Source organism: Lotus japonicus, chromosome 1 (assembly GCF_012489685.1).
Source record: "Lotus japonicus ecotype B-129 chromosome 1, LjGifu_v1.2".
Taxonomy (NCBI): domain Eukaryota; kingdom Viridiplantae; phylum Streptophyta; class Magnoliopsida; order Fabales; family Fabaceae; genus Lotus; species Lotus japonicus.
The window spans coordinates 78,097,535-78,113,943 of record NC_080041.1 but is presented as its reverse complement, the minus strand read 5'-3'; the positions used below and the strand labels follow the sequence as shown (position 1 = coordinate 78,113,943).

The 16,409-nt window shown below is 36.3% G+C and overlaps 1 protein-coding gene and 1 long non-coding RNA gene across 8 annotated transcripts; both read left to right on the top strand.

Annotated features, from left to right (window-relative positions):
* The first annotated feature begins 773 nt into the window (after window positions 1-773).
* Window positions 774-6,515, top strand: LOC130714900 (uncharacterized). 6 transcript variants are annotated; one of them, XR_009011486.1, is made up of 4 exons: window positions 774-1,198; window positions 1,279-1,446; window positions 1,754-2,291; window positions 2,438-6,515. It is a non-coding gene; the product is annotated as an uncharacterized LOC130714900 (long non-coding RNA). The 6 variants fall into 6 exon arrangements; XR_009011482.1 differs by having other exon boundaries at window positions 1,749-2,291; XR_009011478.1 differs by having other exon boundaries at window positions 1,279-1,889; window positions 2,172-2,291.
* A 6,847-nt stretch (window positions 6,516-13,362) lies between these two features.
* Window positions 13,363-15,666, top strand: LOC130714857 (cytosolic Fe-S cluster assembly factor NBP35-like). Of its 2 annotated transcripts, none has more exons than XM_057564829.1 (4): window positions 13,363-13,442; window positions 14,114-14,197; window positions 14,288-14,392; window positions 14,557-15,666. In XM_057564829.1, the coding sequence occupies exons 2-4, from the start codon at window positions 14,161-14,163 to the stop codon at window positions 15,465-15,467; spliced, it is 1,053 nt and encodes a 350-aa protein (XP_057420812.1). In that variant the 5' UTR covers window positions 13,363-13,442; window positions 14,114-14,160; the 3' UTR covers window positions 15,468-15,666. The 2 variants fall into 2 exon arrangements, with proteins under 2 accessions (XP_057420812.1, XP_057420820.1); XM_057564837.1 differs by having other exon boundaries at window positions 13,370-13,963.
* The last annotated feature ends 743 nt before the right edge of the window (window positions 15,667-16,409 follow it).

The window sequence follows — 16,409 nt, the reverse complement described above, 5'->3', positions numbered from 1 at the left end:
TGCATATCCTTTTCAAAATCCTACCCTTTAGTTCCTCTTTCATTTTATGCACTTTACATGTTTGTATCTTTGCTTCAATGGGTTGTATGTTTCCAAGATTTCATTCTTTTACTCGGCCTTCTTTTCATGAATATATCATGAATTGGGTATTTGAAGAATGTAAAAAAAATGATGTTTTTTCTTGACAAATGTCACTCTATCTTGATATTTGTTGATCTCCTACAAAGAGTAAGTTCTCCTCTTCATTTTCAACATAACTTTTGTAAGATGATGAACTTGTTTTGCTTGCTTTCTGGGTATGTTTGTTTTATCGTACATGTTGGAGAAGGTGGGAAATAGGGAATGGAGATGTTGGATTTCACTTTATGGAAGTAAGAACGTTGAAAGCTCTCATCGTGAAAACTACGTCATTGTTGAAGTTTTTTGGGTTCAATTTGTGATGAAGTTGGAAGATTTTTTTATCTGAATCAGAATTTAGAGGTGATAGAAATTTTTTTTTTCCCACATTGGGGACTAGTTTGCCACATTGAGGGACTAATTTGACGTTTAAATGTTTTCTCAACATTCCAATTCCACGTAGGCAGTCCACCCAGACAAAAAAAAATTTGTTAACGTCCGTCAACATGTTTTTAACCGAGAGACTAGCGTGAATGAGTTTTGCTACATTCAGGGACCGCGAGAGGCATTTTAAAAGTTTAGGGACCAATGTGAAGTCGGCTGACACATTTAGGGATAAGTTGGCTATTTACCCCTACCGTTTTTCTTCTCTACCGTTTCACTCCAGACTGTTTTCCTTCACTGTCTCACTCTCGCAGCCCTCCCTCCCTCGCTTTCATCTCCTCCATTACCAGCCATCTCGCTGCCTCCCTACTCTCCAGTCTCCACGGTGCGACGCGACATCGACGACCCAGCCTCTCCTCGCGAAGTCTGTAACGGAACTTGAAACTCTCAATAAAAGACCCACCCTCTCAGAGAATCGAATCATGGACCCAGAGATTGCGAAGACCCACCCTCACTTCCGTCACCTTCGACACCGATCTCTATGGCGCAAGCGTCAGGGACGCATACCACACACTTCAATCCCCGCCAACGATGACGATTGACGACGACAATCTCGATGCCATCGACAACGTCGTTGCTCGCATTATTCGCCAGTTAACTTACTTTAGGCCTTCATATACAGGGTTTCCTCTCTCAGGTAAGCACACCTATAATTCTTATTTTCCATTATTTTACCTCGAAACTGCAATAAAATTCTCGATTGTTTTGTATCTGCAGGTTGAGCTGCACAAAAAAGATGCATTTTTGGTTTAGGGTTTAGCAATTCGGCGAATTTCAGAACAAGTGAACTGTTGTGTGCGAAAGGGTTCAAGCTGAATTGCTCAGTTGATAGAGAAATGGATGTGAGCACTTCGGTGGATGATGCTTTTGCAGAGTGCTTAAGCGGTTTGCTTTCTGCTTTTCTAATTTTGTGATGATACCAGATGTAGGAGTAGTATTTTGTTTTATGGGTATATATATGCTGATTCTTCCTCTTTGCAGAAGAAGGGCTAACAGAGCCTAATATCTCAACAATGGTGTTGAATTTTGAGAATAAGTTTGATCCTTATGGGCTGTTAGTGCTCCGCCTAATCCAGATTACTATTGCCGTTACGACTTCAAATTAGTGAAATTGTTTTCAAGATCAAAACAAAACTTGAAATGAGATTTTTTTCTTTTGATGATTCTGAGTTCTTCCCTAATTTCAGAACAGATTGAAGACCGAAAAATGCAATCCCTGAGCTGTCACCATGGTCCTTCAGAGCTGCTTCAAACCATAATTTTGAGCCGCCAAGCCCATCTATTCCTCCCTAATTTTGGAACTGCTTGGAGGCTGAAAATGGAATCCCGTAGTTTCTCCATTAATTCCTCTCTTAGAAATTAGTGTTTTTGAATTCAAATTTATTCTTGACCGTAAAATACTCCCCCCATTAATTGATTACTTGACTGTATTTGCTTTCAATTGTTTCCTTTCTTGAGTGGAAATTTAAAGAAAGTCAAATTAGTTCATATTTATGTTTCTAAGCGCCTATATATATTACTACTTCTGCATTGTCCTTTGCACACTTTATATTTTGAGTTGTTTATGTTCTCATCAAACTGAGGTTTTGTTTTTCTTTTCTTTGCTGTAGTGATTACTCAAGCAGCTTACTAAGGTGTCTGAACGGGAATAACATTAAGTGTATTCCGTATGAGAGCTTGAACATCACAAAATATGATTGAAGACTGAGCATAGGAAGAGCTATGCGCAGGTTGAGCTTCTCTCAAGTCTTTTCCCTTAATCTTCTTTGAATCTGTTGATCTCACTAACTTATCATTTGTCTTTGAATCTTCTACTACCAATAAGGTATGGAGAGACTACTATTGTGTTTATTTATGAATGCTTTTTGAATTGCAGGTGATGACTGCAAGATCAAGGTTTGAAACTAAAAGTTGTACAGGTGATTGTTCACTCTCCTGGGTCACCTTGATTACATCGTGATGTTTGCTCTGTTTCAGTATAAAGACTCAATAGTCACTCTCCTGGTGTTTACTTTAATTTAGTAATGAATAATAAGTTTGGTGACTATCGGTTTTGTAGTGGTGGAATTTCTTTTTGCAATTAGCATTGGTTGGTGGACTAAAGATGAAAAAGTTTAAAGTTATAATAATATCAATATTTCAAGGAATGATGTTTCTTTTTTTTTTCCTTTTTTCCTGAGTTTGCTTTTAAGCTATTTATAAGAAGTTTGAGTAATCTTCTCAGGTATTAATGGTAGCAGTGAAACTTGAAATCCTAAACAAGATAAGCCTTATCACTATTTTTCTTCCCTTTCTAGGGTCTTGCTTTTAGATGCATGGTGACCATAATTTTTACTGTTATCCCATTTGTTCTTTCCTTTTCTCCCATAATCATTCTCAGAATCTTTGTTCTTAGAATAGTCTCCTCTTTGTAAATCTTAGTCATTCCCTGATGTTGATGCACCATAATCTCTTGGTTGTCATGTAAATTGAAATTTTGTGCGTGGAAATACTTAAAAAAAAAGTAAAGTTCCTGATAGTTCTTCTCTGGCTATGTTTCAAGTATAATTCAGATCATATAAATGAAGCTCCATTTGTGTCTATATATTTTTAGGAAATGTTTGAGAAGGATGCTCCTCCATGTGAATTCCTAGTGAGTGGAGATTAATACTGGGGTCCTGCAAAAAGAAAGCGAAAAGAAACAATGATAGAAAATGAGAACAGAAATTCAAATAATGAGAACAATGATAGAATAAGAGAAGGTACTTCAGGCATACCACAGTAAGAAGGTCTTGTTTCAGGATTCGCATGATGCACTTGAGGTATTACTTGTAGCTATTCTATTTGTCATCAAAGTTACTTGTAGCTAATCTAGGACTACAAAGGATGATTTTTATTGAATGCAATCACTACTTTAAATACATCAAAAGTAATTGAACAAAAAGATATTGCTCCTTAATTCTAAAAACCGCTACTGATAATTGAAAATTTAGATTAGAAACTAACCTATCCACTAATTGCTAGTGGGCTAGTGGCAAAATCTAAATTTGACTAGTTGAAAATAAATTAAAAATAGTTCTGAAGCATCATATTCCTATGGCACACTTTCAACTGTTTCCATCAACTTGTCTATAATATTCTTTAATGCAAAAGCACTCGCAACACAATCCTCATCATCAAAGCAGGATCTACCTTCTTCAGCTGCCTTACAAAGCTTCGATCTAAAGGAACCTTACCGAGGAATGGTATCATCATTTCCTTCGGCAAGGAAATGATGCTACTCCAGGTGGAGCAGTGAAGATGTGCAAGGAAATGATGATACCATTCCTCGGTAAGGTTCCTTTAGATCCGAAGCTTTGTAAGGCAGCTGAAGAAGGTAGATCCTACTTTGATGATAAGGATTGTGTTGCGAGTGCTTTTGCATTAAAGAATATTACAGACAAGTTGATGGAAACAATTGAAAGTGTGCCATAGGAATAGGATGCTTCAGAACTATTTTTAATTTATTTTCAACTAGTCAAATTTAGATTCTACCACTAGCCCACTAGCGATTAGTGGATAGGTTAGTTTTTAATCTAAATTTTCAATTATCAGTAGCGGTTTTTAGAATTAAGGAGCAATATCTTTTTGTTCAATTACTTTTGATGTATTTAAAGTAGTGATTGCATTCAATAAAAATCATCCTTTGTAGTCCTAGATTAGCTACAAGTAACTTTGATGACAAATAGAATAGCTACAAGTAATACCTCAAGTGCATCATGCGAATCCTGAAACAAGACCTTCTTACTGTGGTATGTCTGAAGTACCTTCTCTTATTCTATCATTGTTCTCATTATTTGAATTTTTGTTCTCATTTTCTATCATTGTTTCTTTTCGCTTTCTTTTTGCAGGACCCTAGTCTTAATCTCCACTCACTAGGAATTCACATGGAGGAGCATCCTTCTCAAACATTTCCTAAAAATATATAGACACAAATGGAGCTTCATTTATATGATCTGAATTATACTTGAAACATAGCCAGAGAAGACTATCAGGAACTTTACTTTTTTTTTAAGTATTTCCACGCACAAAATTTCAATTTACATGACAACCAAGGGATTATGGTGCATCAACATCAGAGAATGACTAAGATTTATAAAGAGGAGACTATTCTAAGAACAAAGATTCTGAGAATGATTATGGGAGAAAAGAAAAGAACAAATGGGATAACAGTAAAAATTATGGTCACCATGCATCTAAAAGCAAGACCTAGAAAGGGAAGAAAAATAGTGATAAGGCTTATCTTGTTTAGGATTTCAAGTTTCACTGCTACCATTAATACCTGAGAAGATTACTCAAACTTCTTATAATTAGCTTAAAAGCAAACTCAGGAAAAAAGAAAAAAAAAAGAACCATCATTCCTTGAAATATTGATATTATTATAACTTTAAAATTTTTCATCTTTAGTTCACCAACCAATGCTAATTGCAAAAAGAAATTCCACGACTACAAAACCGATGGTCACCAAACTTATTATTCATTACTAAATTAACCAAACTACATCAGCTACAAGAAACACCCTCAATCATCAGTTAGTGAAACCAGCAATGGTAGCATGAGATTCAAGAGCCTTAGCAACAGGAGCAGGTTCAATAGCTGGGTGGGGCTCAAAAGCCTTGCCAAGAAGCTCCTGAGGCAAATCCTAACACCCTTCAAATAGAAGGTGTAGAAAATCTTGAAAGGATAAACAATCTGGTTCAGCTTCACTTGGCCCCTAGCCCCTTCAAAGATTCCAGAACCACCAGTCACAGAAAGTCATGTGCCTATATGTCAGGTATGGTCCTTGCACTGTAAGGTGACCATAGTCTCCAAAGTAGAAGTTGTAAACAGCTTCATAAGGATTGAATGTTTAGGGTTCTTGTTCTTTCAGTCTTAACTCTTGTACCCGTTGTGAGACAAAATCTAACCGTTGTTCTGGCCGTTGTGAGATAGATCCATCCATTGATTCAAATGGCTCCGGTTGGTAGATGCATTAAATGCATGCTACTGTTCAAGTGTGTCCTTTTGTCGAAAAGGTGAGGCTTATCAGCTAGTATGTGACAATAGACTTTGACTACTTTTCAGAAGTGAGACAATTGGGAAATTTGATGTTGACATGTTCTATTTTTCCTCGTTGGTCAGCGTGCTTCAAGGAGAGAAAAATCTTCACATGATCTCAATTGAATTCCTTAGCAGCTGGTTGCATTCTGACTTATTGTTGATGCTTTGACATATGTCTTCAACCTTTCTGAATGATGAGCTGGCATTAGACGATTAATAGTGGATGTGACTTAGCTTATGTCACACGTGTGCCAGATAGTATTGCAAATTTGAATCTTAATCTTTAGGATAGATTGAACGTTGAGGTCCTTTATTCATAAAGAATAAATCCTAAAATTCAAATTAATTTAGAAGCTTAGATTTCAGCGAAGAGCTTCTATGTATACTAAAATTGTTATTGATCAAAATTAGATTTTAAAACAATATGATACGTTTGAACTTAATAGCCTCAACAGAGTATCTCGGAACCTTGGAGTCATGGGAGGTTGCCGATTTGGATTCCAAGCCGCATCACCAGCACGCTAATGATTCTCCTTCTCCTCAACCTCCTCCTTTGTCTTCTTCGTCCAGTGGTGATAAGGTCTCTGATCTAAAACCCCACAAGAACCTGCCAAGAGACCTCGGCGTTTGGACATCAGAAACCACCTCGAGTTCTTGGTTCTGGACTGATTTCTGGGTTTCTCGTTTATCCGATCTATGGTTCTGAGATTTTTTTGAGTTTGTTTTTCTGGATCTGGATTGATTTCTGGGTTTGTTTCCTGAGTCTGAGTTTTCATCAAGTTAGAGAGAGAGAGAGAGAGAGTTTGTTTAAATATTTCTTTTACTGTTGTTTAAATATTCATGTGAACCAATGTTATGTCTCTGATTGTGAGAATTTGAAGAAAGTTTCAAGCTTTGATTTGTTTGTTGTTAGTGTTCTCTTGTTACCAAGATGATGGAGATGAATATGAAAATTGATGATGAAGAACAAAATAGGTTGGAACTAATTAAAAAGGAGGGTAATTAGTGACTTTATTTTATTTTTTAATGAAAAAGAACAAAAATCCAACAAGAATCATTAATTGACGTGGCAGGGACGTGGTAAGGTCATATCAGCTGCCGGAGCTCCGGCGTTAACCGAAACGGTCAGAGTGACCAAAACCAAACATTTTGCAAAAAACAACTGAGGGACCCGTCCCCACACTTACGCCGACGAGGGACTAAAGCCATATTTATGTAAAAGGTTGGGGACCAAAAACTTAATTAAGTTTTTTTTGTTTTGCTAGGTTCCACTCGGAATTCAATCAGGGTTGCTTAGGTATGTACCAACCTAGCTTGTTGGTAGTATTCTGAATCTGGAGTAGCTTTTGTTTGCCTCAGTAATTTACCATGCTGCCAAGAATCTGACATGTTAGTTTTGTTTTATCTCCAAGAATCTGGCAGCATGGTGAACTGAACTAGATCATAAGCATAATCGTATGCACTGAATGGCCAGCACGAGAGAGATTTGGGGTCCATGGAAGTTTTCTTAAGTTAATTTGTTAAATGCCAAAATTAGAATGTAAACTTAAACGAAGAAAAACGAAGTTAATGAAGTATTGCTAAGATTCCAACTTAATTAGACTCAAGCTTTTAAGTCTTAAGTTAATAGCTCAACATTCAAACTAATCACAACTAGGTACTGTTTTTATTTCTAAAATAGTAAAAATCTTAATTAATCCCTTTTCAAAACGCTAACTCAAACCAATTTTCCATTAAATTAAACATGAGCTAGATGGAAAAATCCAATGGCTATAAAGTGCAAATAAGAAAGGGAAAGAGATTCATATAGATAAAAATAAAACTCATAAATTGAATAACCATAATTATTACATGATCATAGAATCAACAAAATCACCATCTAGCACATAAGATTTAGGTACACATACATGCAATGAGAGAAGAAGAGAAGATGAAACTAAAGAAGTCATGACCATGATTTGGGAAGACATCTCAAGCCCTAGCAAAGCTCCATAGTGCCTCTAAAGTGTTTGTCTAAAGGAAAATAAAAAATAGAAGAAGAAAACAAACAATCCCAAAAAAAATCATGTTTCTATTGTTTAAATCGGTACAAGCCCATGATCCAGCCACTGATGTTGTCCCGTAATGTACCCCGCAACGCATATGATGATCACCCTTCTGGTAGCTTCCATCAACATTTAGTTTTAGAAAATCCGGCGAAGGAGGCCTCCATCGCACGCTGATCAGATCAGTGCCATCCAACAAACAATCGTGCTGTATAAATTGGCATAAGTCATCATTCTGTGCATCGCGATTCGCGAGTATAAATGAACAAAAGGGGAAAATGACAAATATCATTTTTTATTAAAAAATGTTAAAAAAATATATATAAATTTAAGTGTAGCGGTGTTTCTATGTTTTTTTGAACATGCGTTGTTTCTACTTTAAGGAGACTCTAAATATAATATATAATGTTTGACAGAAGAGGAAAGTTTATTGCCATGTCCTGACTTCAAAGTTCAAACACACACGGAGAGGGAGAGACCTAGTTAGTTTGTGCATGCTAGGAAAAACGATTAATAAGCTAACCAATTCAAAATCCAAACAGATCCTTAGATCAGTTAGGAGTTTGTTTGCTGAGTCAGCATTGCAAGTTGTCAATCAACTTTTTTAACGAATTCAAAATCCACACACTCGCGCTTAATTTCTTACACCCTCACGAGAACTCCACACAACTCGTTCACACTCTGGTAACCGTTTGCTGAGTCAGTATTCAGTTAGCCATTCAGTTAGCCAGTTGTCAATCAACGTTTTTTAATTTCGCACTGGTAGGCTTCTTGTATCTTGATCTACAGTTTCTTGAATCTGTGCATGCAATTTTTGTTCATGTAATTTTCGTCTTTGTACAGCCATTTCTGGAGCCGATCTCACTTCCGATTTTCACCTCCCTTATCCTACGGTGAGTTCTTCGGTCACCATAACTGAGACAGGCAAGGTCACCATTGACATCCACGCAGGGGATGAGGATGAGGAGGAGAAGCTTTAGGAATATAGTTTCCTTTCAAGGTATGAATTGTTCATTTGAATCTATTCATTATCTACTATTCTACTTATTATTTGACATCAATGGCCTTTTAGGGAATGTAGAATTAACAGACTAGGAGTTTAGGCAGTGTTATTAAACTCGGCTCGGTGATCGACTCGGTCAGGGCACTGGGTCAATGAGTTATTGGTCGAACCACTGGGTCATTGGTTGAACCGCTTGACTCGGTGGACACTAAAAAAAATTATAAATTCATAATATAACCGAACATTATTTAATCTATTAGGAAAGTTAATTGTATATAATATCTAATATATATATAATCCTATAAACTTTAACTTATTATATAGTTTTCTAAAACCAACACTGAGATGTGAATCAATTTTTGAAAAATTAACTCTTTCGGTTTGCTCCATGAGCACAGGTCCAGTTGCAAAAAAATAAGTTGTGGCCCAAAAACACATAATTAATAGAAGAAAATGGCACAAAACACTTAAAACGTTCACAGTAACAAAAAGAACATACACGGGCTCATTGTCCAATTAATATATTTATTAAATCTTCTCTATATGAACTATGGCCCAACTCGAACAAACCCTATCTAATACCTTGCCATCATCCTCCTTTTCTTATTTCTTACTGATGCGCCGCAACCCCTTCAATTCAGAGTTTATTTTTCTGGGTTTGACCATTGTAGCTTTCAATAGCATATGAGATTTATCAACTTCATTCTTTTCTTAGAGTTTTATCTCCTAAGCTTCTTCGATTCTTATGTAGTCTATGATGGAGCCCTGCTTCACAAATCTAAGATCTTGTCCCGCTCCAACTACAATCCGGTTTAACCATACTGACCGAGTCGTCGGTTTTTACATTAAACCGGTCGAGTCGAACGATTTTCAGCGGTTCAAATGCATGCCCGATCTGATGAGCGGCTCGAACCGGCCACATGCCCGAGTCACGGTCGAACCGGTTCGACCGGCCGGTCCGAGCCGAGTTTCACAACACTGTTTAGGTATATAAATCAACATTTAAGTACTTGTCTGATATGTCTCATTTATGTCTCTTTGGAGATATTTATACTTAGTAGTTATTTGAGATAAGTAATCACCAAACTCTTATATACAAGAATCCAAAGTATAAATTCTCTGGCCTTGATTCAAATGCTAAACTTAGTCATCTTGATGGTTCCATTTACTAGCTTATGGGCCAATTGTTATAAAATCAGAATATAATTCTTTTAAGGTGTCTAGATTAGGTTGTCTTCCGAAATAATGATGAGAGACTAGTACTTAAATCATGAAAAGCACTTTTGATGCAGTAAACTGCTTCGTCGATGGGGGTAACTAAACCACCAATCATTTATAAAAAGTTCATACACTTTGTTTTATGGGGCAATTGGCTCCTCTTTTTTGTATATTTACACTTTCCTATAATTTCTTATAATACCGTAAATTCCCTATATTGGTGGTCTCATGGTTGAGTTTAATTTTTTTTTATTTTTATTTTTACTCATTTGAGCCTATTGTCTGTTCCATATTCTGCATCAAATTTTACTGCTTATAGAAAGCACTGTATCTAAACAGTAGATTTATTGTTGCCTTCTGTTATTGCTGTTTCATGCATTTGCAACTCTTAAATCTTAATAGCCCCTACTGAATAAGTTTCCTCTCTGCAGTGGCAATGCCTGGATTTTCAAGTTCCCATGTATCAAGAAGCCATATCTCCAATAACTACAGCAAAATTAGTTCTATTGCACAGGAATGATGATAAGTAGGAAAAGTAAAACACACTAACAGGTGTTACAAATATAGTTTCCTTTTTTTGATGACTTTGGTTTTCAAATGTTCAGCTACCTCACTTGGCTATATACCTTACAAATTCTGAATTAGTCATGTATGCAGTGAATATTGGTATTTTGTGTTCAAGTATACTGTGTTTCAATAGAAATCTGATGCAGAGTTCATAGAAATGAAAATAAAATATCAAAGCATGTAGATAGTAGCATAATTGGAAGTGATTTTCCAAAAGCTGAGATAATGCTGCCTGCTCTTAAGAAACACAAACCTGAACTTGACTGAAAACAACAATTTCTTGTTGATCAAAAGATTTAAAGATTATCTCACAAGTTATCGTTTTGAACTTACATTGTGTTTGGTTATGACTCATAATCCTGTCCAATCCTACAAAAGCTACTATTTGTAGCTTCTCTTTGACGTGGTTTTGTTACATGTGATTCTCACTCAGCTCTATTTTCCCAACATACACTTTATTGTTATTGAACAGCCATAAAGGTCTGCAGGTAGTGCATTGATCATTTACTAGCATGTTTGGATGTGTGTTGAACACATACTCCAAAACACGTTAGCAAACAAGCTAATTATAACTAAATGTGATTTTAAGGTCTAAACATGTTGACAAAAAAACAAGGGTCTAAACATGGATTGCAAATGTGCACTGCACAATTAGTAGCATAAATGGTTAATAAACTCATCTAATGTTCAAGTCTACATGGATAGACTGACATTCAAAAACCAAGTTATGAATGAATATGCATAGCAAGAGATGAACAAGATAGTGAATGAATTCTAACTTTCGTTTCCACACCCTGATGAGCCATACATGATACATCCTCTCTCTTACCGCCCAAATTACTTCTCTTATTTATTTATAGGTTTGTTGATTCTTATCATGTTATAGTTCAAATTTAGAAAGGGAGGGGGCCAAAAAATCCCTTACAAGTCAATTTTGTTTCCTTCCAAAAGTGAGAGAATTGGTATGACAAAATTGACTCTTCTTATGTTTTAAAACTTAAAACCATAAAGGAAATAAAATAAGTTTGTTTTAAAGTTTTTTTCTCTCCTCTCATGAACCAAATTATAAAAGGGTAATCTCCCTCATCTCTTGCTCAGTTGCTCTCACCTCTCATATTCTTAACAAAACATGTTAAGAACTAAAATATTTCCCCTCTTCTTCCCTCTTTCCACTTCGTTGCATTAAAGTCACACTCTTCCATTGAATCAAACACACTATTACTTACTTGGTGATGATTTTTTTGTAAAAATAGCTTTTGTACAATCATTAGAAGAATTGATCTTACCATTACTTACTTGGAGATCCTTTCTTTACCACAAACATTGTTTAATACAAAGACAGGTAACTATGTAATATAATATACACTCATAAATCATAATTGTGATAAAGAACTCAAATTTTACTACAAAATATAAAATTAGAGTATCTCGTGTTAATTAGGTTATCTCACAATTAATAGTCGTGAAATTAATCTTTCACCTCACAATCAATGCACTAAGCAGTAAGTGTTGAGTTACCAAATGATCTGTTTGACTTGGTTTACATGCCCTTGTTATGAATTAATACTCAATGCCCAAACTAGCTATTAGTGAATGCAATCGTGTGTGGCATGTCAAATCGTGTATGGCCTTCCCAAGTTTAGATTTTGTTTGGCGTGCGTGACAATTAGCAACACTGTTGTGCTGCTGTTCTGATGGATTTTGCAGTTACAAGACTAAAGTTCTCTGCTTTTATCATCATATGTTCGTTGATTCATTGGAGAATTAGGTGTTATTTTCTCCTATATAGATGTGTTGAACCGTCCAAACCGGCATTGAACAGGGCGAACCGGTGAAAACTGGCCGGTTGGCGGTTTTGGGCGTCTTTTTTTGTTTTTTTGAAACAATGGGCTCGGCCCATGCCCAATATTAGGATTTAGAAAATAAAAAGATTGAAAAACTGAAGGCTTAGGAAAAAAAATAAAAAACCCTGAAAATTGAAATTGAAAGAAAATAGAAACAGAAACGTTTTCACGTAAAGGCTGAACAACCAGCAGCATCAACCCTAGTCACCAATCTCCGCCGCGCTCCGCCCGGCGCCGTGTTACTCCCGCCACCGCGCTCCGCCCGTCGTATCCACTGCTGTGCTTTCTATCTGGTGCGTTCCTTTTATAATTCTTCTTCTGTTATAATTCATTCTTTAGTAAACAATTTCATTCTTTTAACAACTTAACATGATATGACTCAACCATTCAACTATCAATTATCAAACATGCATCACACGATGAGAGAATTTGGTGCTAATCTTTCTTCATGTGCTTCAATGGTAGTATACATTACGGTTTATAAGGCATGTATGTGCAACTAAAGTGCAATATACAGAAAGTTTTTTGTTACAATATACAGATAGTACAGATAGTTTAGTGCTTGATTGCCTTTCGTAAATATACAAATCACATAGTACTAGTGTTATCAGACTCGGACCGGTGATCGACTCGGTCGAGACACTGGGTCAATGAGTCAATGGTTCAACCACTGGGTCACTGGTTCGATTGCTTGACTCGGTTTATGTTAAAAAATTATAAATTTATAGTATAAACTAACATTCTATATTAATAACAACAAAATATGTAGGATGCTATTATATATTACAAATATAATTGTATAGTATTTGATACATTAGATATGCAATTGATAGTTTAAAAAAATACCAAATTGTTTTTTACGGTATATACATAAGTAATCTATAAAAAAAAAGGTGTGATATAACTTTATAAACTAAATTAATTAGGTTGCTTCAAAAATCACATCTTCAGCTTACGGCCCACCGCAGTAGTCCATTACCTGGCTATTAGGAAGAAATAACAGATGTGGGCCTCCATTTGATATATAAGTATATAACAGTCAGACACTCAGTTAAAACCCTAATTTTGTAGCAACTAGAGTAAGTATTGTGCAGCCGCATGGAGAGGGAGGGTTAAGATTTCTTGGTTCTGAGTTTACTTTCCAAGGTGATACAGAGAGAGCTACTTCAATGTTTAGAGTCACCTCATCACTCTCCATCTCATCCGCTTTTTGTTTTCTTTCCTTTTTTTTCTATTTCATTTGAAGCCATCAACCAGTATTTCCCTTTCTCATCAAGAATGGACGAATTGGACGAATTCAAGAATAGAAAGAGTGGGGCTGAGAGGGAAGCCATAAGGAGAGTGACAGCAAAAGAAAACTTAGATCCTTTCTCAACTCAACACTAAAACCAGTGTGCTAGCCTCCAGAAAGAACCCAGTTTTCTTCTTCCTCCAAAATAGTTTTTACGTTTAAAAAAAACTGAGTTTGCCGGTCGAACCGAGAGGCCGAGTTACCGAGTTTTTGACTAAACCGGCCGAGTCGCAACGGTTCGTACCGAGTCAGTTACATGGCCGATCGGATGTCTGGCTCGGACCGGTCAAGGGTCCGGTTCACGGTCTGAACGGTCGAACCGGTCGGTCAAGACCGAGTTTTATAACACTGCATAGTACTATTCCCATTTGCATAGGTCACCTAATAAATTAGGCTTCAATATTACCTTATATATTATATATTTCTTTTAAAATAATATTATTTAATTTACAGCGGTAAAATAATATCATTGGACTACAACCCTTATATGCGTTTCTCATCTTTATTTGTCACATTCTTTGTTCAGATAAATAAACTTTCCCCGCTTTTCTTTAACAAACAAAAAGAGCTTCCATGGAGAAGGGAGATATTCCTGAGAATGCCAATGACCGTATGTACACATTTAACTTTATTTTTTGAATTTCAATTTTTTGCTTCTATATAATATGATTGATTAATTGTTGTTTTTTCGCCTTTACAGATTGCCCGGGTTCTCAATCTGACTCTGCTGGAAAATCCGATGGATGCCAAGGATGCCCAAATCAGCAAACTTGTGCCACTGGTGCCCCCAAAGGACCTGACCTTGGTACGTACTCTCCACTGTTATCTTATGCTTTAATTTTATCCCTCATGACCTCCTTCTAATAAGTATCAAGAGCTATTTATTTATATAAGCTTATTATGTGATTCATGAAATAAAAGTTAGCTACCTACAAATTAAATTATTTTATGTTTCCTTTATGTCTGCAGATCTGGCTGCTATAAAAGAAAGGATGGCTACTGTGAAACATAAGATATTGGTCTTATCAGGAAAGGGAGGAGTTGGCAAGAGCACTTTTTCTGCCCAGCTAGCATTTGCTTTAGCGGCAAAGGACTTTGAAGTTGGTCTTCTTGACATAGACATTTGTGGTCCAAGCATCCCAAAGATGCTTGGCCTAGAAGGTCATGAGCTACACCGGAGCAACTTTGGGTGTGATCCTGTCTATGTGCAGCCCAACCTTGGTGTCATGTCAATTGGGTTTGTGAATTCTGATCCTGATGATCCTATTATATTAAGAGGTCCACGCAAAAGTTGGCTTATCACTGAGTTTTTAAAAGATGTCTATTGGAATGAACTTGACTTTCTAATTGTTGATGCTCCACCTGGAACCTCAGATGAACAAATTTCAATTGTTAAGCTCCTTGGTGCCACTGGATTAGATGGTGCAATCATAGTTACTACACCTCAGCAAGTCTCTCTTACTGATGTAAGAAAAGGAGTGAATTTTTGCAAGCAAGCTGGAGTGAAAGTTCTTGGGGTTGTGGAGAATATGAGCGGGTTGTGCCAGCCCGTGATGGATTTCAAGTTTTTGAACTTGGCAGATAACGGTGAGCAGAAAGATGTTACAGAGTGGTTTTTGAAATTCATGAGAGAAAAAACACCTGAAATGGTGAATATGATTGCATGCACTGAAGTATTTGATAGTAGTGGCGGTGGAGCAGTGAAGATGTGCAAGGAAATGATGATACCATTCCTCGGTAAGGTTCCTTTAGATCCGAAGCTTTGTAAGGCAGCTGAAGAAGGTAGATCCTACTTTGATGATAAGGATTGTGTTGCGAGTGCTTTTGCATTAAAGAATATTATAGACAAGTTGATGGAAACAGTTGAAAGTGTGCCATAGGAATAGGATGCTTCAGAACTATTTTTAATTTATTTTCAACTAGTCAAATTAAGATTCTGCCACTAGCCATTAGTGGATAGGTTAGTTTCTAATCTAAATTTTCAATTATCAGTAGCGGTTTCTAGAATTAAGGAGCATTATCTATTGATGTATTTAAAGTAGTGATTGCATTCAATAAAATTCATCCTCAGTATAGGCATTCTCTCATTGTTCTCATTATTTGAATTTCTATTCTCATTTTCATGCAGAGTCATGAGAGTATCTGCTCTCTTGCTCCTCACTTCTGCTCTCACCCTTTACCAATTTTTAATTAAGTTATCAGCACGATCGACTGCTATTTTTGTTTGTTTTTTATCTTCATCTCTTGATCTCTGCACATCAGAAATTGGTTGTTTTCCTATTGCTATTGTTTCACGTTCTCCTTTATCTCTTTCACATAATTGCTTGCATATTTGCTTGCCTGATTTCTTTCAATGTTTTTCTCATTAACGTTACTTGCCTAATTGTCTTTTATCTAATGTTTTTGGTGTGTCTTTCATTTGCTTTGCTATACACGTATTGTTAAGGGTTTCATGTTTCAGTGCTACCATTAATACATGAGAAGAGAAGATTACTTAAACTTTTTTTTGTGGCGTACGATTTGAACCCTGGTCTTAGGAAATTTTAATTCATCAAATATCATTTATGAAACGATTAAGGGACCACATGAGACGTATAAGAGTATAAAAGGGAAATTGTCCTTTTGGTCGTTGAAGTAGGAGTAGTCGACAAAAGAAAGCTTGATTTGTAACCTTAACTACCCGTTCTATCATTCAGCCACATGAAACCCTTTTCAATTTCCACCACAATTCTCTGTAATTACGCTCCCAAAGTGAGAGTGACACCAAACTACATGACTCACGCCACTTTGCCTAGCTTATTTTTGCAACACTTGAAACTTAA

What these genes read in the sequence shown, in the direction of transcription:
- LOC130714857 (XM_057564829.1), top strand. Translation starts at nt 14,161, where the DNA reads ATGGAGAAGGGAGATATTCCTGAGAATGCCAATGACC. An exon ending in TCCTGAGAATGCCAATGACC is followed by an intron (nt 14,198 to 14,287) that starts GTATGTACACAT and finishes TCGCCTTTACAG; the next exon opens with ATTGCCCGGGTTCTCAATCT. An exon ending in CCCCAAAGGACCTGACCTTG is followed by an intron (nt 14,393 to 14,556) that starts GTACGTACTCTC and finishes TTATGTCTGCAG; the next exon opens with ATCTGGCTGCTATAAAAGAA.